Raw genomic sequence first — 21875 nt, 5'->3', positions numbered from 1 at the left:
AGTCCGCTTGAGCCTAGCTTGAAAAATGGATTGAGCGAAGACAAGATAGAGAGAATTGCTTGTGAGCCACTCGACATATGACTCTAGCAGAGTCCATACAGAGAGTTCGCTTGTGAGCCGCTTGACAGATGGTTCGAGCAAAAGTCAAGATAGAGAGTTCGCTTGTGAGTCGCTCAACAGATGGCTTGAGCAAAAGGCCAGAGTGTTCGCTCGATGCGCACATGACATGTCGCTCGAGCGAATATCGTATAACATGGGAAATTAGGGTTTCTGTCGTGTAACCCTATAAATATGTATTTTTAATACTGTGGTAGTATGATGTGCACAATAATTCGCCGCAAACACTGTATCTTGTGATTCCTCAACGTTAATAATATCCTTTGCAGTTTCATGGATGTAGGCAAGTTGCTGAAACGTGTGAAATTTGTGTCGTGTGATTGATTGTTTGATAATTTCTCGTTTATACTTTATTGTCATTACTTTCTTTTATCTAGCTCGGATAAACAATCTTATGTGGCATTTCTAGGCCGTATCCTGAGTCGCGACGCTAAATTTGATATGTGGGCACAAGTGTGAAAAATTGTCTGTTTTCAACACCGCTAGAACCGACACCGTTGATGTAAAACGGTATATTGTGCTCTTGGGGTAGCTGCCCTGTGCGGCTCATGTGCCCACTTACATATATAAAAATTAGTTGGGAAGTACTAAATCATCGATCGTGTTCCCACTAATTATAATTTTTAAATTATCCACAGCATCGAATTAATTTGCGAGATCTATATAATGAATAATACTGTTCATCATATGCATGCATGATGGATCAGAGTCAATGCGACCAGCACTTAATTTTCAATCTGAAATATATATAGGCTCTGGAATGTTTTCCTCAGTGCTGGTATAATCAGTTGTTTGTTTAAAAGAACTGAATACTGTCTTTTCTTCCCGTTTAATTTGAGATGCCTTGAGTGGCCGAAATAGAATATTTCTTTCAGATTCCTTTAAAGCACAGGAAGCAGAATCAAGTGCATAAAATGGTAACATGCAAGAAGCTTATTCAATCTGCAGAATCAAGTTAATTGTGCCAGCACACCAAAAGTGCTAGAACCAACAGCGCAGCGAGTACTTAGTTTAATTTTCTTCTAATCAAATTCTGATAAATGGAAAAAAAAATCTAAATAAATAACAGAAAATGAAATTAAAAAAAAAATGAATTAAGAACCTTATGATCTTACAAATTCAAAAACAAATGTTCTCAACAGTTGAGCCAAAGTAATTCAGAACTTGTTTAAGGCTCAGATTGGATTCAGAAAATATCTCATCTTATTTTATTTCATCTTAATATTATAATTTTTTTAAATTTTAAAATAATAATAATATTAAAAAATAGAATAGTGCAACATCTTTTGTGAGATATAGCTTGAGGATGTCCTGAAAAGGTCAAAAATATTTTTTTATTTATTTTTATTCAATTTTTTAGTATTCTTAAATATTTTAAATTTTTTTTTGATATTATTAAAAAATATTTTCTTAATTATTAAATAAAAAAAAACATAAAAAATACTGTCGGGAGAAATGCTCGGGACCCATTTTCGGGATCCCAGCATTTCTCTTGTGAAAATGAAAAGGTCTCTCTTCACATTTAAAAACCTAGTCTAAGCATATAGTAGGCAGGTAGCCTCATTTGTATAAGAAAGCGTGCCAAAGGCAACTTTTGGGCGGCAGCTGTATGAGTTTAATTTTCGTCTTTAAATCAATCTCCCTTTTAGATTTACGCCTCGTGATATTAGACACAGAACAGTTCTTAAGTACTTGTTGATATGGGGACTTGGATCACCCAAATAAAATAAAAACAGAAACCTAGGGCTTGTTTCTGGTCAACCTTGGACACCAAAAAAAACACTCCTCGTTGCATGCATGGCGGCAGACAAGCGCTGAACACCAACATCTGACATTCCACGCGATTATAGACCTTTTCCCTAACAGTTTGAAGCCAGCTGAGAATCCAGTTTCAACTTTTCACAACTCAAGCTAATTTGAACACCTTTTTTTTGCCCTTTTAGTCTTCCTAAGTAACTGCATGTACTTATTAATCATATTTATTCTAGGAAATGGAGAAAGGGTAAGGGTCGGAAACCTAGCTTTGACCAGGGTCTGGACTAGTCTATAAAGATCGATGCAACTTGTCTTTCACTAATTCCTCTCCTTTGTTGCTCAACGAACAAACATATATACCAAAGAAGAAAGGACAGAACAATGTCCATAAGGGTCGTTAGCTTTATACTTATGTTCCTGGTGCTACATGTAAGAGACTCTCGATCTATTGCACAAACTGAAGGTACATAAGTAACTTTCTTTCTTTCCATCGACTTTGTTGAAATTTAGATTTCAGTTAAAGGTATTCCCAAAGATATTTCCTAAATATTTTTCTTTTAGCTCCGGGCCAAGCACTGATTCCTGAAACGCGTGAGCTGCCAACTGCAGGAAGAAGAAGTACTCGTATGAATGTTGAAGAGGTAAACAGCCATGGTAGTTCTCAAAGTTATCATTTTCTTTATGATGGGTATTGTGTGATTCTAAGTAAAGTAAGATTTTATACCAGAAAATCTATGGTGGTGTTCCAGCTGAGGCTGAGTACGTTGGAAAAGGGCTTGGATCAGGAAGGAAAATGATGATTAAAAGGGATATGGGAATGGTGAAAGACGAAGGTTTGAAAGGAGACGATTTGAAGATTAAAGGGAGTGCAGCCAGTTATGTTGGAATTCAGAATGTAAACTGTAAATTGAGAATAAAAGCAGTTCCTCGACCCAAGGACGATGTCAAAATGGCTGGTTTCGTAGCTTTTAATGCTGATTACCACGTCCCGAAACCTCATCCACCTAAGAATAACTAAGGAGGCCAGTAGTAGAGAAGTCCCTTGGGACACAAATTTTGGTTCAAGTCTGCCTTTCCCTTTACTAATGTTTACTCCCTTCTAATATTTACTATCTTTGGTTTTGTAAGCGATAATTAAAACAAGTACGAAATGTCATTATACGTAGCCTGTATGTATGCAATAGAGGCTTAATGTTTATAATAAACCCATTCTTAATGTACAAGAATGTTTTTTATTGGTTTTTTAATGTACAAGAATGCATTTATGTGTGTTGGGTATGTCCGTAATACCGGTTTTCTATCTTTTATATATTTCTATGTGTTGAATCTCGTAGAAGGCTTTAAGTGCATGTAACTTTTCTAGTAATAATTAATTTTTGATGAGTTATCAATTCACGGTCCAACAATAAACATTATGGAGAACTGATCAAAGGATAATCTACATCATGTATAAGAAAGTCCGATCGATGTGTGTGTTGATGTTCAAGCCCATTTTGGCTCATTAGGAGAAAAGTCCTCTGACTTTTGTATAAAATTTTTGAAGATTGACATATTTAATTTACAGCTTATTAAGTCAATATTTTGCATCGATGGTGATTTATAACTTGTTCACAATGTACATGATTACAAGAAGATCCTCGAATACATGATGTGTGGGCTCTAACACACTACAACATAATTGAGTTTTTGTGACGGTTTTAAATTTGTGAAAGTCCTAAAACTGTCAAAAAAAGTCATTTTCTGTGATGGTTTTAGGAACCCGTCACTAAAGGTAGACGAGAAATGGTTTTACGTTCGAACTATATACCAAGGCACGGAAGAGTTTTAACATGTGCTTTGATTTTCCTTACTAGATTTGTATGGATTTCTGTCCAAGGAGGAGGATTGGAAAGAAGTTGTTTAAACAAAGGACGACATTGTTTCCTCATATCCTTGTAGAAATCAGCAATATAATTGAGAGATCCTAAGAACCTCTGCAATTATTTTTTATCAAGAATGACATCAGAGAATTTGTTAGCAAATTCAATGGCTCTTTGGATTGGCTTGATTTTGCCTTCAGAGATGTCATAACCAAGGAATCTAATCTTGGTTTGGAACAATTTTATTTTTGTTGCCAAAACAACAAGACCATTGTATCTAATGATGTCAAGGAACGAATTCAAGTGTTTCCAATGTTCATCAATAGATTTAGAAAAAACAAGAACATCGTCGATATAAACGATGGTGAAAGTAGAGAACGAATTAAAAATATCGTTCATGATATTTTGGAATTCACTGGGAGCGTTTTTAAGGCCAAAAGGCATGACGTTCCATTCGAAATGACCAAAAGGGGTAACAAAAGCAGTCTTATACCTATCTGACTCGGCTATTTGGATTTGCCAAAAACCGGACTTAAGGTCAAATTTGGAGAAGACCACTGCATCACTCAACCTATGAATTAAGTCTTGTTTATTGAGAATAGGGTACCTAATCCACTCTAAGACTTTATTCAGGGGTTTGTAATTGATGACTAGACGAGGGGTACCACGTTCTAGTTCTGCATTTTTCTGGACATACTGGGTTAATAAGTAAAACCAAGTTATCACCCAACTGCTCATGGGTTAATAAGTAAAACCAAGTTACCATTTCACCGAGTTATTGGGAATAGGGTACCTAATCCACTCTAAGACTTTATTCAGAGGTTTGTAATTGATGACTAGACGAGGGGTACCACGTTCTAGTTCTGCATTTTTCTGGACATACTGGGTTAATAAGTAAAACCAAGTTACCAATCTGTTCGAACTATAATTAATAATGTTTCGTTCGAACGTAAAACCATTTCTCGTCTACCTTAATAATGTTTCGTTCGAACGTAACTTAGACGATGTCGTTTCCGAATGATTACATTTGAACGTATAAGTATAAAATGTTACGTTCGAAAGGTTTACCTGCATGGTTTCCAAGGAGAAGTGGCTTGTAGAGCTTTCCCACTGAGCCTGAAGGGACCCGGCAAAAGTATGGTTCCAGCGCTTGGCACCTGGGTCCATAGACAATTTTGAGCAGTTGGCTCGTCTATTCCTCACACAATTTGTAACAGCCTGCTAGAAGTTCAATGATGGAATTTGTATAGGCTTTAGGAACCTCGTGAAAATCCCATAAGTTTTCACTAATTGACCAATCGTATAGGTTTTAGTGTAATACCCAGGCCCTTGAAACCCAAGCCTAACCTTTCATGAGGGAATGACGCCATTTTAGTATGATCTTCCCCCTCACATTTCAATTGCTTTTCCTGTTTTGTTCTATTCCCTTTCAGTTTTCTTTACTCCCAAAATTTGCTCCACCCCGGTTTCCAAAACCTCAACGTCTCTACGGTTTCTCCTATACTCCTTATCCTGATATTATACCTCCCCTCTAAAGAACGAAACGTCAACATTCTTCTCACCGCTGCCATCTTGCACTAATGCTGTGCAAACACCTGAAAACCACCATGCATCACCGAGTATAAGCCACGGTGATACTCAACTTGCACCACCTGAACCACCATGATCAAACATTGCCCAACCCTTACCAACCTCAAGCAACCACCGAAAGAGAGACACTCAGCCACCATGAATCATTCAACCACCCCTCACGATGCTCTCTTGGGCTCTGTTGATGTCGACCTTAGCCCTGTTGCCGAAACCAACCCTGCCCCGTGATAGCCCAACTCGAGTCATGCACCACTGCTTTGCCGTGCTCCACCAGCCCACATGGCGACACCGTGACCATCCTAAAGCAAAGCCTCTGTTATTAAGCAAGAAAACAGAGAAAATAAAGTGCTCTTAGGCCCAATACTTCCCGCACGATCGTCCACCACCCTCATGCACCTTCATCGGCAAACAGAAGATGCCGAAAAGCAAGACTCGATGTTCAGATTGCAGCCCCCACCACTCGGTCGTCGTGCTCCTCTCCTCCACAGATGTGCAACACGAAGTGGATAGCACCTACTTCTCTTGGCAGCACGCCAACTGCCCATGGAAACCACGATCTGAGGCTAACGCCACCCCAATCCATCGTCTTATGCCACCCTTTTGGATGTCCAGCACTACTTTCGCAGCCCTCATGTTGCATGCGTGGAGTGTACGTAAACTACCTCCTCCCCACCTCTCGGGCTCTCTCTCTCTCTCACCACTTTTTCTCTTCCATCCACAGTGCACTACTACTGCCTCAGCCACATCATTGCCGCTTCGTAGCTGCTCTCACGGTGTGTTTTAGTTGCACGACTCTGGGTCTCTTTTAAAATATGGCCTTTGCATTTTACGTAATCTTCTTGTAACGCAATAGTAGAGAAGATGTTTTGGATATTACAACATCACCCTTCTAAGTTACAAACCAAAGCATGGGGTGTTTGAATTGTTTTTGAGTAGGGTTTGAGTTTATATTTTATACTGTTTAAACATTTTAAATGGGCTTTATTTCATTGCCATTGCTCAAGAAGTTTATGATTTTCTACTACAATATTATATGTTGGCAATATTAAATTATTATTTTAATAATAGTTTGTAGAGATATGAGTTTTAAATATGATTAAGTTAATTTTTGAAATAAATTTAATTTTTTTTGTCATTTTTTGATAAAATTATACTATAATAAGTTACGAATATTTTTAATGATAATAGTATTTATTAGATTTTTATAATTAAATGGTTTTCAAAGCTATTTTTCGTAGTATGAATTTAGATAAATATGGAGAGTTTTAGCAAGACCTTTAAGAAGTTTAGTAACATTTAGTGTTTTGTATAGGTGACGATTGACATTCATTCGATATGATTGTGGAAAGACTCAGAATAGTTAAAGAGTTTAGGTAAGCGGAGTTCCTATACTAGACTTTACACAAATGGTTTAAATTGAGGTTGATTCTTCTAAAAATTATGCATATTTTGTTATGAAATGAGAACTTGGAAAAAACAACTTCGATTGTTTGCATTACTCATGAAATCTGTATAAAAAAAAAAAAAAAAATGTTTCTGACATGCATTGTGTAGACATGAGCTATATTTTGTCATGCTGTCTCTTAAATCTGAAAAAGAGCGATATTGAAAATCTGAAAAATTGTGCATTGATTTAGAAAGATACTCCGACTTTTGTTTTTGAAAGTGGAAACACTCAGAAATAGAGAAGTTGGTACGAACTCATTCAAAATAAAGGGGTTTTATGTGGTCTTTTTTGTGTGCACACTCGGAACTCTGAGAGTAATAAGGGAAAGATTTTACCTTTGTCTCTGCCAAGTTTGGCCATTGGGATAGCACAATCCTACCACGGGGGTGAAACATGGTCTCTCCTCTGTGATATGCTCTGTTTTGATGTGATGATGATGCTCAGGTTATGTTATGAGAAAGTAATTTGGGTTTTATGTGTCTTAAAACCATCACTCTGTTACGTTTGAAAACAGGTTTTTGTTCTACATGATAACTCTAAGAAATATTTTTTTCTACATATTGTACTCTGTAAATGTTCATGTTTGCACGCTAGTATATGTCCTCTGCTTATTGAGTTGTTGATAACTCACCATTTATCTTCACAACATTTTTCTTCAAGAATAGGAAGCATGTGTAAGCTATGTGAGCATAGTGTATTAAATACAAAGAGGGTACTTGTTGTTGGAGAATTTTTATTGAATAGTTTCGTTTTGCTCTGTTGACTTAGTACTTTGGGAAAGTTGGCATTTCTTTTTAGACTTTGTCGTATCCTTAGTTAATTATTTTGGAGTGATTAAAACAATGAGGTCTATGAGTAATTGAGGAATTAGAGTTTATATTTGCACGATGAGACATGATTTTTGGTGACAAGAAGTAACACTCTGACCCTTCCGTGACTGTGGCGTTACATTTAGTCTATCAGCATAATCAGTGTTACCAGTCAATATGGTGCTAGAAGTACGATTTTATTTATTTGAGATATTTAGATGTGTCAGAATGTGATATGGTCTGCGCCATTAGACTTAGTTATTTATTTAGGATTTTATGGAACAATAATCTCATTTTCAATTTTCGAACGAAACGCTTGCTTGAAAACGCGTTTTGTTTGTTTTGGGGCACTTCAGGGTTGAATTTGGATAAATGAATTGCACAGTTAGTTTATTGTGTATATTTAAGATTTTTCAGTGCAAATTTTATTTTTCATTTTTTCGAAGTGAATAGTAACCTCAATAGTAGCACCTAGTGCAGTGTTTTTAGAATCACAGTGTGGAATGTCCAAATTAGGTTAGCAAAGTTTTATTTGGACACTTAGCAAGATGTTAGTGACATTTGGTGAATAGTATTGAATTTGGCACCAAGATATACCATGAGATTGAAAGTGAAGGAATCGAGGTGTAAGATCATGCCACCTAAGCAAAACCCTATTCCATCCAACCATCCAAGTTGTGTCGAACCAAAGAGGGTTTCAACCCTAGGGAAACCCTAAATAGTTGGAACTCAATTAAAATCCCAAAAGCTTCATTGAAACCAAAACCCTAAACAATTTCTCCTAACCCTAAAGTTAGCTTCCAAACCCTATTTGATTTGATTTCTAGCATTATAATCATTTGATTAAATCACTTTCACATGCTATTAATTCCTCAAACTCATCTTATGACCTCATTATCCAACCATTTAAACCTTAAAAATTAGATTTGGTCTTGATAGCAGCTCAAACCCTAACTGAACCCTCTTGAAACCCAAAATGAAGCCCTATTGTTTAAGGCCCATGAATTTTGGCCACCTAGACAAAGCTTCTAAAGGAAGTTTCCACCTCATCAATCTCTGCCCTCAACAGCCCCAATAGTCCCTTGATGTGAGAGAAAAATCCACCTCATCACCTCCCTTCCACACGGCAGTAGCAACAACCATTCCCCTTCACTATTTTCACCTTTTTGTGACCTAAGAGCATTAGCATTGGTTTCATCAAATTCATCTTCAAGTTTTGATTAAAAGTACATATTTTACATAAATTCAAAACATCCTAATCCATAACCCCACATTGTATTAACCATTAAATTCATTAAAATAATAATATAATATTATTTTTTAAGTTTTATCATATTTTACAATTACACTAACCATATATACGTTAATAATTTAATTTGATACTTAAATTATTGATACTAACCAGAGGGTCATTGCATGAACTATAAGAAATGTAAGAAATACATTTTATAATAAAATAATAGGAATAGAGAATGAATAGTGGATCTTCAAATATAGGGACGAAAGTGAAGATACTATAGCTCAAAGCTTGAGCTTTGACGGTATACCGAATCCAATGCCAACATTTTAACCCCCAAATCATCAAATTTTGATGAAGCCTCCCTTTTGATGAGACCGATGCTAGTGCTCTAACCACCATGCCTCAAGATTTCATACAAGGCCATACCTCCATTTTCAGAAGTACTTTAGGTGTGTAGGTCACCACTTCTCTCACTTCAACCCCCATTCTTGGAGAGAAACCGTTGAGAACTCTCTCAGGAAGATTCTAGAGGCTTTTTGTGTTCAATTTCTTGGAATTTTGTAAGTATCTTCTCACAACGATTCATTCATGAAAGTTTGATTTCATGGTCTTTTGATCGGTTACAACTTGTTTTAACGTTGGAAAGGTCAATCTGAATGATAATCTGGATAGTGTGTTGTGTTTTGAAGTTTTTGACCAAACTAATGGACAAATCTTGGTCCTAAAGTTTTATGGAGTGTTGTTAACATGTATATATGAATGTTTGTTGGAGATTAGTTGCATGGTTAAATCTTTTGATAAAATATCAAATTTGGAAACATAGAAACTGGAAGAGGAAAAACAATTTTTTTTTTAAGAAAGTTTGAGTCTTTTGTGGTTTAATCTTACTTCAGTGACTTTGATATTTTTATTTGATAATCCTAAGCCTTTTATGTACATTTTAGGATGTTAGTTTGAAGAGTTTTGGTGTTAGTTTCAAAGATGTGAATTTTTATGCAAGAGATTACTCGCTAGGGGTCAAACGTTTGATGTTTTTGGCTAGGTCCATGTTTTGAATTATTTTTAGACATGTGATTTTAAGTTTAATACTCGGATATACTTTAAGACACAGTTTTTAAACCATATGATGTTTTGGTTTGAAGATCTCATTATAGAAAGCCTTGGATCAAGTGTTTGATAAAAGCTAGTTGGGAAAGAAATTCTATTTTTGGCAAGTGTTGGATGTGATTTTGTGATTTTTGGTGACTTTTATGTGTTTCTTCAAAGCATTTTAGTTCTTAGGAATGTGTTATGAACATGTTAGAAGAAATGTTTGGATTTTTGGAGTTTTTGGACATGCTTTGAAATAGGTCAAAACCTTGATATTCAAGAGTTTGTATTTTAGTTAAAAAGTTTGGATCTGTTTACTAAAAATTTTTATGATTACGAGAAGTATTTTTGTTGGATGTTTTAAGCATGTTTTTATATGAGAATTTTTGTTGTAATATTTCGGTTTGATAATGAGTTTTGGAGTTGGAAGAAATTCCAAAAACAATTAAGAGATGTGGCCTTTGATAGTTTCGGCCCTCTGGTGTTTCTCATAGTTGTGTTTGGTTTTAAATTTTTCTAAGTTGATATTTGAACTTGGGACAAAATTTACATAAGGAATGTAAATTTTGGTAAATTTTGGAGTTAGGATGTGAAATCCTTAAATTAGGGATAAAATAGTCATTTTCCCACATGTAGAGGGTAAAATGGTAGTTTCACTTTAAGTTCGCATTTTTTTTTCATGTTTCTAATTGTCAGTTATAAGGTTTCTAACTTTTAGAATCCCTACTTGTAGTTTCTCGTGTTTCTTGCTTTATCCACGTAACGCGACAATCATTATAAGTTAGTTCTTAACATACTATCAGATTACTCTATATTTGTGAAGGGTAAGGGAACTATAGTTTATGTAGGTATGTTATTATATATGTCATGCCATGCCATGTCTTTATCTGTTTCATATATTATATTCTATCACGAAATACTTATATATTAAACAATTTATTCTGTCAAGTATTTCTATTTGCTACAAGCATGTCATTTTAAGTAATGCTACCTATTACACGTATGTCATGTCACGTAGTATTTTCTGTTATATGTTACGCCATGTTATGAAATATTGTCTGTTACATGTTATGTTATGTTATGAAATATTATCTGTTACATGTTATGTCATGCTACGAAATAATTTTGTCTCATACTACGTCATGTCTTTTGTCTAACGTTGATGTGATGTTATGTTACGTCAAGGCTTTTATCCTTTTGTTTCATGTCACATTTCATTTCGACTACAGCTTGTGTATCTTGGGAACAACCTTTAAAGTCATGTCAAGTTTGTTTATGTCTATCATGACCCTAAGTGCTAGGATAAGGTAATATTCAAGTGGAGCTCCTTTATTCACGCTGGAGTGTGTAAACTAGTGTGAAATTCCCTGGGTTGACAAGGTGAAGATCAACGAGCTGCTAATTGGACCTAATGGTCAACGGAGCGCAGTAGGCATTCACACCGATGTTGCCACACTTCAATTTCATGTTATACATACTCGTGCGGGTACAGATACCTGACACGTATGTTAACACACTCACAGCCGGTGCAGATACATATGTTGTGATGTGGTAATTGGCATGGACACATGGCTTAAGGCGATCTGTGTAGCACCGACATGGCCACATTTATTTATTAAGCTTATTGAATAATATTTCAAGTTCATGTATTTCACTCTTACGTTCCTGCTATGTTTTAAGTTCACGTTCAGTCATGCTTCAAGTTCACGTTCATGTTACTCAAATCAAGTTCATGTCAAGTTCATGTTGTTCAGATCAAATTCATGTCATGTCAAATTTAAAGTTCAAATCACATTTCAGTTCACATCATGTCTGTTTATGCCATGTTACACGTCATGTTATTTTATGCTTGCTTATGACTTTGATTATGCATTCATGCCTCTATTGCCATGCAGGCATCATTAACTTGTGTGAAAGTTCCTATTTAATTTGCTGAGATTTATATTCAAATATCACCGTGATAGTCCTAACTACCATCCCCCCGAATGGTAGGAGATGTGTCAGGTCGAGGAGAGGGAATGAAGCCTAGCTGATTGGAAGATGTTGATTAGACGCCGCTGACGCGACGCAGAGTTTGTGGCCTCCTTAGTTAGATTTTTGGACAGTATTATGGCATCTTTGGTTGAGTTACGCTAGTTGATCAGCGAACTAGCCTAGTGATTATATTCTGGTGATGTAATTATGGAGCTCGGTCTCCCATGTTTTGAGATTACAGTCTTCTGAGACTCATACTATCATTGTGGATGTTTTTCCTTTCAGTGTGTATGAATCATGTTTTAAGTATTTGAGATTTCTTTAGTTGGGTATTACTCAAAGAAAAAAATTTTCCGTTGCAAATATTAGATATTGTTAGATGCATGCTAGGTGCATTGCATCTTCCTCTATCATGAACGAGGGTAGGTAACCTTGTGTTAAATGTCCTGATGCTTCAGATGTTAGTCCGATCACAAGTGGAATCTAGGGGCATCACACAATTCATGGCGAGCAGAAGAAGAAGAAAGCCCACAGCGTAGCTCCTTACCATCAAGTAGGCGGAAGACGAAGGTTTGAAAGCATACATATCCATGTTCAACAAAGAGCGCATGATTACATACGACAAAGACGAGAAGATAACTTTCGCAATGCCATGCTGCGGGAGTTCGTGGATCAAGTTGACGACTTCATTAATGTCAAAGATACACTCCAAGCCTTGATCAAACAGAGAAAAAAAGAACTAGATTAGGCAGACAGGAAAGGGAAGGCACCAAGAGCAAAGCTCGCGAAAAGTCAGAGAAGGGACCACATGACAACAGGAGGGAGTAAGCCCTTACGAGAGGCCTGGGTTTTCGATTTAACTGGATCGTGCTCACCATCCAGAAAGAAGACCGGCAAGCCTTCGAAGAAGACAACTACAGGAGCACCAATCGTTGCTATTGCACCTTCCATCAATCCACCCCTAATAACAAAGAAGATGCATTTCCTTGAAAGAGGAAAGAGAGGTGATTGGGCCACCAAGGCCGTGGTGTCCTCCCTCCCGGAGACCAGAGCAGGAGTGGAGGAGGAGATCATGGAAAAGAAGTGCTGAGAGGGCCTACACTCAATAGTCTAAGGGCAGTGACGTCGACTTACCAATTGAAGGTGAAGTTCCTGACCTCTCAGGGAGTGGGAGAAATTATAGGAGAGCAAGTCCTGGCATGGAAGTGTTACATGCAGGAATTGAAGCCAAGGGATGGCGGGGTGCATGTGGTCCACACCCTGGGCAACGACCAGACTCTCTGGCCCCCGCCCGAACATACCACAATAGATGGAGAGATCCGAGATGAACAGGCGCTCAGGAAGGTGGAGCCGAATGAACCACTGGAGTTTATCCCCTTGAACCCAAACTCTCTTTCTTCTTGCTTAAGCTTTATTACCAAGTGGATGGCCTTAGATCATTTTGAAAGCCCACTGCTAGACTGCTTTGAAGACCCCAAGGTAAAGGGTTGGGATTAAAACCCTAGCCCCTAACTTTCCCCCTCACATTTCCCTTTCCCTCTCTCTCCTCCCTCCCTCAGCTCACACACGGCAGCACCCCCTCCCCCTACCTGATTCCCTTTCTTAGCTCACCCAACTCCACCATGCGCCACCTGTAGTGCCACTGGCCACCACCATTGGCTCCCCCTCAAGTAGGCAACCCCCAGCAACCAAGGCCAGCCAGCCGTCGAGCCCCTCACGACAACTCCCTCTCTCTTTTCCAAAATGGGTCTCTACACGGGTTCTCTTCCCATTCAGCCACCATGCTGCTGTCGTACGCCAGCCCAACCACCACCACCAAGCCCCACAACCTCCAAGCAACCCCCACTGTCAAACTTAGCCCATGAAAAGCCCCTCCTCCCTCTCCCATCGCACGCATGCAGCCCCTCTACATGCACTTGTTTCTCCCCATAGCGTCGCCGTTAGCCATCGCCACGCCATTGCACCACCACCACCATTAGCCTCCTCCGTCACCGGTGACCTCTCTCTAGCCTTCCCATGCCCAACCGAAACCCCCATCACCCACACGCTCTCTCACTCTCTCACGGGTGCTTACTGACCCAAGACTAGATCCACCGCCACCCAGTCACCGTACTGCCTCAAGCCACCACCGAGCTCCATGAAGCCCCTAGCACCTCCCTTAGCCCCTTAATGCCCCACCATAGCCAGCCAAGCTCCCCCTCCATTTTCCTTGCTTGAGACCCACGATCCAAGCTCCTCTACGAGCCACCGTGTCTTTGTCGTGTGCCACCTAGGCACCACCATGAGGCCACCACCCCAGGACCTCAACTCAACGCCTAATAGCCTGGCCCAACACCCAAATAGCTCCCAAATGCCCAAAATAGCTATTGTATGTGGCTAGCCACCACCATGCTTTTGCTGCCATACATGAACTCCTACCATGTCGGCCACCCTTGCATAGCCTGGATCTAGTTGAGAAACCTTAGATCTGTCCACTCGAAATAGTTCCATTGTAAGGTCATGGCAGTGACCACGAAGGAATGGTTACCGCCCAAGCTAGTGGCTTCTGGGCATCTCGGGCAGCAAGCAACACACGGGTTATCCCAATGATGGTATGAATCTCTTTCCCTTTCCCTCATTAACTTTATTGAGAAGTTGGTTATGAACTGTGCTGTGTTGTGGAGTTCGCTGTGTAGTATGGTGATGTGAAGTGTGGTCATGTACGTGAAGTGTTGGGCAGTGTGTTGTGAACTAGGCTGTATTGGTAGTTGGGAAGTGTGTGGTAGGGGTGATGCATGGTGTAGCATGGATTGAAGGGAGTGCATGTGGAGTATACTCTCATGGCATTGTGTGGAATGGGAAGAGTGCAAGTGGAGTGTATTCTTGCTTGCCGTAGTGTGTTCACGTGTACTCTGCGTGGCGTAAGGTGGAATGAGAAGAGTACACGTGGAGTGTACACTTGTGGCATAGTGTGGATTGGGAAAAGTGCACGTAGAGTGTACTCTGCTTGGCTTAGTGTGGATTGGAGGGAGTTCACGATGAGTGTACTCCATGTGGTGAATAATGATACACCGTATGGCATGTCACAAAGGAATGGATGATTGGGTTTTTTAGGAGCGTAGAGCGTAGAGTGTGATGTGTAGTATTGGGAAATGTGGAACAGTGTCCCTGATTAATTGTGATGTGACCGTGTCGTCAAAGTGACGGGTGTCACTGTATAGTAGTGTTATGGTTGTTGTAAGTGTTAAGGGATGGATTGGCGTAGAAGTGATGTAATGGGATGCCAGTTGACGTGACAAGGCGACGGTGTAGCTTGGGAGTAGTCTCGAGCTACGTGACATGACGTAAGGTGTAGTTGTGAATGGAGTCATGTCGTGTTAAGTGTTGGGATGAACTTGTAACAGGACGGGAAGTAGGAAGAGTCCTACCAACTGAGTGAGAGAAGGTTGGTATCGGACTATGATACTTGTTTACACAAGTGGGCGTTCAATGGATTTTACGTTGATTTTAGGTGATAAAAGGGAGTAGGGTACATGTATAATCTGGTTAGACACGTGTCGGATGGCTTTACCATACATAATGGGTAATCTGTCTTTAGCATAGGTATACGATTTTTAAGCTTCAGAGTTGTCTTAGGGGTCTGAACACCACCTCCTTTTTAGCACAATCAATACTGGAGTGGTAGGAAGCCAGCCAATCCATACCCAAAATCACATCAAACCCAACCATGTGGAACACTATTAAATCTGTTGGCATCAGTCTTCCATCTATAGAAAGAGGGCATCCAGGTAGAATCTCACTACAGACTACTGAATTTCCTGTTGGGGTCGCAACCACTAACTTATGCTTCAACCTTTCAGTTTCTAAAGTGCAAAAACTAGAGTAAGCCGTGGAAACAAAAGAATGTGTCGCTCCCAAGTCAAATAACACAATAGCATTATTAGAAAACAAAGGAAGAGTACCTGTGAGCACAAACAGTCTTATGCATGAACCAAAAATATTCAAAGTCTTAACCAAAACTAACTAACAAAATAATGCTAAACATAATATAAAATCCATAAAACAAAACAAATGAGTCATACCAGTGATCACATCATTCCTATCCTCAACCTCTCCAGGTGTTAATGCAAAAACTCGTGCAGGCGCAGTAGGACGCTGGTTGCCGCCCCGAGCTGAAACTTCATTTCTCTGAGGTGGCGGTATGATCGTGTTGTTGCTACCAAAATGCATTGGGCAGTCCTTGATGTAGTTTCCTGATTTGCAGCAACGAAAACACAATCCTGCCCCTTTTCTGCACTCTCTGGAGTGCACTTGATTGCATGTCCTACACTGGTAAGGCTGTTGGTTACCTTGAACCGGCCTTTTTCCTAAACTACTACCATCACTCCTCTTTTTCCATGGTCCCTAGTCCTTGCCAGAATGGTACCCAGTTGGAGTAGTAATTTTCCTTTGTTCATGCAATGCAGCGCTTCTTTGAAGGGTCTTTCAAAAACTGTTGCTTTATTCATCATTTTCTGAGAAGTTCTGAATCTGAAAGCCTACCACACGCTCATAAAGTTTCTCATTCGGTCCTTGTTCAAATTTGCGTGCCTTCTTTTCCTCATCGGGAATCCGATAAGTAGCAAAACGAGATAACTCAGTAAACCTAGCGGCGTACTGATGTACCGTCATTGTTCCCAGAACCAAGGTGGCAAATTCCATAGTCTTGTCCTCACGGAACGAGCTAGGGAAAAAGCACTCAAGGAAGATCTGTTTGCAGTGCAGCCAATTGACTATCTATATCCCCTCTACTTCTCTGATAGTTCTTTCAGAGATCTACCACCTCTTCGCTTCCCCGGTAAGCTTGAATGTGGCGCACGCCACCTTTTGCTCATCCGTACAGGTTAGGACTCATAAAATCTCCTCAATGTCCTAATTCCAATCCTCCACCAAAGTTGGATCGCCTCTCCTATCAAATAAAGGAGGGTGCATTCGATTGAATTGCTCAACGGTACAGCCCCCATCATTAAAGTTACATTGGCGACCCGAAGGATTCTGCACAAGATCATCAATTAATTGATGTGCAGCTGCTCGTAGTACCTCAGAAGCACTCGGGTTTGCTTCCCTTTCGTTCTCGCTTGCATTCAGGTTCGACATGCTTCGTTCACGACGACGGGGTGGCATCCTGACAAAAATAACTTGGATCTTTAATAATCAATTTCAAAAAAATAGAATTTATATGAACATAAATAATTAGTGGGATTCGTAGAACAAAACATAAATATTATATTTCAAAATTATAATAATACCTACTAAAGAGAGGAAAGAAGTACACATAACTGTAGTAATAATCAATTTCCCAAAATCTAATACTTGTAATTAGAGATTAAACTTTTGGTGATGCGGAATTAGGATATTATTCTTGTTGATTTTCAGGGAATAGGTCTGGATGATGGAAATGTTTATTGATGGTTAACTTTGGAAGTGGCTAATAGGTTACCAACTTGTAGAATTCAATGAAGGTTTGTGAGTTTTAACATAGGAGTCGATTGAGGTTAGCGCAGATCGTGTTACGATAATAATAATAATCATTGGGATTCCTTGGATGTTGTATTAAGGCTCTTGTGGAAAGATGAGATTTTGGATAGCATAGCCACTCTAAGAATACTGGACGTGTTGTGCCACTGGGGGACTAATACGAGTATGATGGAATTGTCTATGGAAATAGACTTTCGAGCGTGTTTTGAGTTGTATCTTCTATCCTGCTTTAGCGTCATGTTTGACCATACAAATTTCGAGGACGAAATTTTTTTTAAGGGGGAAGGATGTAACATCCCGTATTTTAATGTATTTTTAATTGAAAGATTATTTGTTATTAATTTAAAAATTTATTCTCTTGTTTTAAAATTGGTCGGATTTTTAGTGGATTTATTTTTATGATTTTAATTTTGTGAAAATTATTCTGAAGTGCTTTCTTATAATTGATTATTGTAATACATTTAAATTGTTTTTCATATTAAATTAACTTATTGTTGGGTTTAATTATTTATTTTCATTTTAATCATTACGTTTGAATTATTTTATTTTACTTGCTGTTTTAAAATCGTTTCCGTTGGATCATTTTTGTGACCCAAGATATGTGGATTGGACCTCATTTCTTTCCCTACATTTTCTCTTTTCTCTTTTCTTTTTCTTCTTTTCCTTTCTTTCTTTTTCTTTTTCTTCCCCTGCTTCCCGCGCGCCGCAACCCCCCCCCCTCCCCGTGCGATTTCTTCTCCTCCACCTTCGATCTGTCACCGGTGAAGCCCCACTATCAATATTTCTGTTTTGGGTATTTTAGCCTTCGACAGCCCTCTACGCCGCCACCCACGGCCAACCACCACTAGCTTCACCGACATCCCTAAGCCTTACCCTATCAATCTCGGGTCTTCGTTTACACCCTTTCAAAAGTGAATTTTTGAGAGCCACGGCCACAATGCATTTGACACTGTTTTGTTGCTGCGTTGCCGCTTCTAGCACCTCCGTGATCTTTCAAAAATTATATTATAGCATTGTAAGTATTTTCTCAAATAAATTTTGAGATTTAAATGTATTTCTGCGCTAATTCATATTTACTGTGAATTGGTTGGTTGTGCTGGACTGAGTCCGAGGAGTAAGGAGGGTCGGTTGGATTGGATGATGGAGTTTTTGTGTGAGATTGGTTTATGCTATGAAATTTGTTGGCTCTTTCAGGTTTAAATATTGGTGTTTTGAGTTTGATGTTGGTCATGGTAAATATTGGTAATTTTTAGGAAGTGATGATATATTTTTGGATTATGAGGGTTTTAAGTTTTGAGATATTAAAATAGGTTATTTTAGAAGTTTAGGATTAAATATCGAAATCCATGATTGATTGAAAACTTACGAAAATTATGTGATTATTTTTAAAGGTGATGATTTATTTTCGACTCGACATTTTTTAGGAAAATTCTGAAAAGCTAAGTTATCCAGGTAAGCGAGGTTCCTGTGCTAGGTTTTATACAAGTTAATAAGACTAAAGTTGACCTTATGAAAACTTGCATATTTTGTGATGTAATGGGAACTTGGGAAAAACAAAGATAAACCTCGGCCGCTTATCTGCATTATTCATCAAATCTTTATGAAAAAGGAAAAATATGTTCTGACATGCATTGTGTAGACATGAGCTAAATTTTATCATGTGGTTTCTGAAATCTGAAAAAGGGAGCGATATTGAGAATATGAAAAATTGTGCATTTATTTAGAAAGATGTTCTGGCTTTTGTTGTCAGTGTGTGTAAACTGTCTAATTCTGTTTTGGTACTCTGTATTATTTTGATATAACATCTGAAAACCTTTGGCATGGTGTACTAGTATTTGTATCTGACTCTGTCTCTGCTTTGCTCTGCTCTGCTCTGTTATGCTCTGCTCTATTTGGGTTGGTACCAACTTCTCTGTCTCTGAGTGCACCCACTTTGGAAACAAAGTGATTTTATTGTGGTCTTTCCTGTGTGCACACTCGGGACTCCGAGAAGAATAAAGGAAAGATTTCACCTCTGTCTCTGCCTGGTTTGGCAACCGGGGTTAGCACAACCCTACCACAAGGGTGAAACATGGTCTCTGCTCTATTTGATGCTTTGTTTTGATCTGATGATGACACTCAGTTTATGTTATGCCAAAGTGTTACGTGTCTTAAAACCATCGCTCTATTACTTTTGAAAATATGTTCTGCTCTGCATGATAACTCTGGAAAATGTTTTGTTCTGCATGCTATACTTTGTAAATGCTCATGTTTGCTCACTAGCATATGTCCTCTGCTTACTGAGTTGTTGATAACTCACCCCCTATCTTCATAATATTTTTCAGATCATGTGGAAAGTCCAATTGAGGACCTGGATTAGATTGGTGAGCATGATTTAGCTAGGAGAGGATGTTAGAAGAAGGAATTCTGATGTCCTTTAGTTTTAATGTCTTTTAGATTTAATTATAGCTTGAGCTTGGGTTTAGTAAGACTTTTGAAGTTATTAGTTTGGTTTGTTATGACTACCGGGAGATTTTGGACTCCTTAGTTTATTTTGCTGCAGTAATGATTTTGTAGAGTTTCAATGTGGTTATTTAGAGTACTTGAGATTGAGTTTTGCTAATAAAGTTTTGGAATTTTATTTTAGTTGTGTTCGAAAACATGTTCTTAAGTAACAGGTAGTAATTCTCCAGGCCAACCGGGTTTGGGGCGTTACATTGCTCCACCTCCCTCCGGCGAGCCTCCCCACACCGATCTCCCTCTCTCACGCTCTCTCTTCCTCTCCCTCGGCAGTGCACAGCCCGAATGGGCTTGATGTTGCTGCACCACCGAATGGGCTTGATGTTGCTGCGCCACCTGCACGGCAGCTTCCCCTCCCACCGACCATCACCCTCCAATGAGCTCGGCCCCCTCCATGGGGCCACCTTCCTCCCATGCACGTACACAGCCTTACCCATGCATGGGTTCACTGTGCACGTCCCTAGAGCTGCCGTGCGTGGCCACCTTGGCCACCAGACACCACCACGAGCTCCTCCTGGTCTCCCCCTTCCTCCTCCACCTAACCCGAGGCCCACAGCCTCCCTCCACCATCGTATGCCGCCACCCACGGCGTGTGACCACCCTCTCTGGCATTCTCCGGCCACCACCAACCCATCTCAACCGCCTATAGCCCCGATCTGCCACCCATGCATGCACACTCTTTCTCACTCTCTCACTCTCTCACGGGCTTCTCCCTCCTCACACACGACCATTCCTCCCTCCACCACCGTGGACCACCGTACCACCACCACTGAGTCTCCACAGCTCCACCAGTAGCCTCCCTTAGTCAAACCCCAGGTCCAAACCACCACTTTATGTGGTGGGTAGGCACAGCACGTGATGGACAGCCACTGTGGCGTGGCTGACCGCCACTGTACACGGCTAGATCCACCATGTTACGCTCCTTGCCACCACCACAAGGCCACCACGAGCCCTTCCAAGACCACACTTAGCTATCCAAACGCCCAAACAGCCACCGTACGTGGGTTAGCCACCACGTAGGACCCTTCCAACATCATCGACCGTGACAGTCAGCGAGCGACGCACGGGTTATCCCGTCGATGGTATAACCCTCTATCCTTCATTATTTATGTTGTTAGTTGATTAGGTTGTTAGTATTGTGGGGTTCGTTGTGTATTATGGAGATGTGCTATGCTGTGTAGTGTGGTTGTGGTTGTGGAGTATGTGCTGTAGTGGTGACGTGGCATGTGGAATGGGAAGAGTACACGTAGAGTGTACTCTGTGTGGCGTAGCTTGTATGAAGGGAATACACGTGGAGTGTACTCCATATGGTGGAGTGATGCACCATATGGCGGGTATGCCATAGTGGTGATGTGGCGTAGCATGTGAGAAGGGAGTATGCGTGGAGTGTACTCCATTAAGTTCAGCGATACACCGTGTGGCGTGTTGTAGAGATAAGGATGGTTGAGTGGTTGATGGGGCATAGGGCATGGTGAGTAGTGTCAGGAACTATGAAACAGTGCCCCGAGGTAGTTGTGATGTGGCCTATAGTCTGAGGTGATAGGTGTCATCGTATTCGACTCATGGCTGGGAGTACGGGTGAAGTAGCAGAACAAGTATAAGAGTGCACAGCGGAAGCATGACTTAGGAATGTCACAAAGTGACATGACTACTGGCAGTCGTGCCTGCGATGGGTGAGGTGTTAGTGTAAGAATGGCGTAACGGGAACGTGACGGGATGCCACGATGTGACGAGAGTACGTGAGGAATCGTACTCACAATGAGTTAGGAGTTGACGTAGCAGGATGTTGGGTGACGCGACAAGGTCATGGTGTAGCTTGGGAGTAGTCTTGAGCTATATGACGTGACATAAGGCGTAGTTGTGAGCAGAGTCTTGTCGCGTTAAGTGTTGGGATGAACTGTCAAAAGGAACGGGTAGCATAAAGAGTCATGCTAACTGGGTTAAGAGAAGGTTGGCATCGGAGTATGGTGCTTGTTTACACGAGCAGATGATCAACATGT

The 21875-nt window shown here is 39.9% G+C and overlaps 1 protein-coding gene across 1 annotated transcript; it reads left to right on the top strand.

Annotated features, from left to right (window-relative positions):
* Positions 1 to 2225: 2225 nt before the first annotated feature.
* LOC108997264 lies at positions 2226 to 3019 on the top strand. The gene is made up of 3 exons (XM_018973452.2): positions 2226 to 2335; positions 2434 to 2513; positions 2600 to 3019. Exons 1-3 carry the CDS (start codon positions 2254 to 2256, stop codon positions 2888 to 2890), a joined length of 453 nt encoding a protein of 150 aa, XP_018828997.2. The 5' UTR covers positions 2226 to 2253; the 3' UTR covers positions 2891 to 3019.
* The last annotated feature ends 18856 nt before the right edge of the window (positions 3020 to 21875 follow it).

The sequence above is a fragment of the Juglans regia genome, chromosome 6, assembly GCF_001411555.2.
Source record: "Juglans regia cultivar Chandler chromosome 6, Walnut 2.0, whole genome shotgun sequence".
Taxonomy (NCBI): domain Eukaryota; kingdom Viridiplantae; phylum Streptophyta; class Magnoliopsida; order Fagales; family Juglandaceae; genus Juglans; species Juglans regia.
The sequence above is the reverse complement of the archived record's forward strand: the minus strand, read 5'-3'. Positions and strand labels throughout refer to the sequence as shown.

Bases quoted from the DNA above. Each gene is read 5' to 3' on its own strand.
- LOC108997264 (XM_018973452.2), top strand. From the start codon at position 2,254: ATGTCCATAAGGGTCGTTAGCTTTATACTTATGTTCCTGGTGCTACAT. The intron at 2,336-2,433 runs GTACATAAGTAA...TTTTTCTTTTAG, and splicing joins ATCTATTGCACAAACTGAAG to CTCCGGGCCAAGCACTGATT. The intron at 2,514-2,599 runs GTAAACAGCCAT...ATTTTATACCAG, and splicing joins CTCGTATGAATGTTGAAGAG to AAAATCTATGGTGGTGTTCC.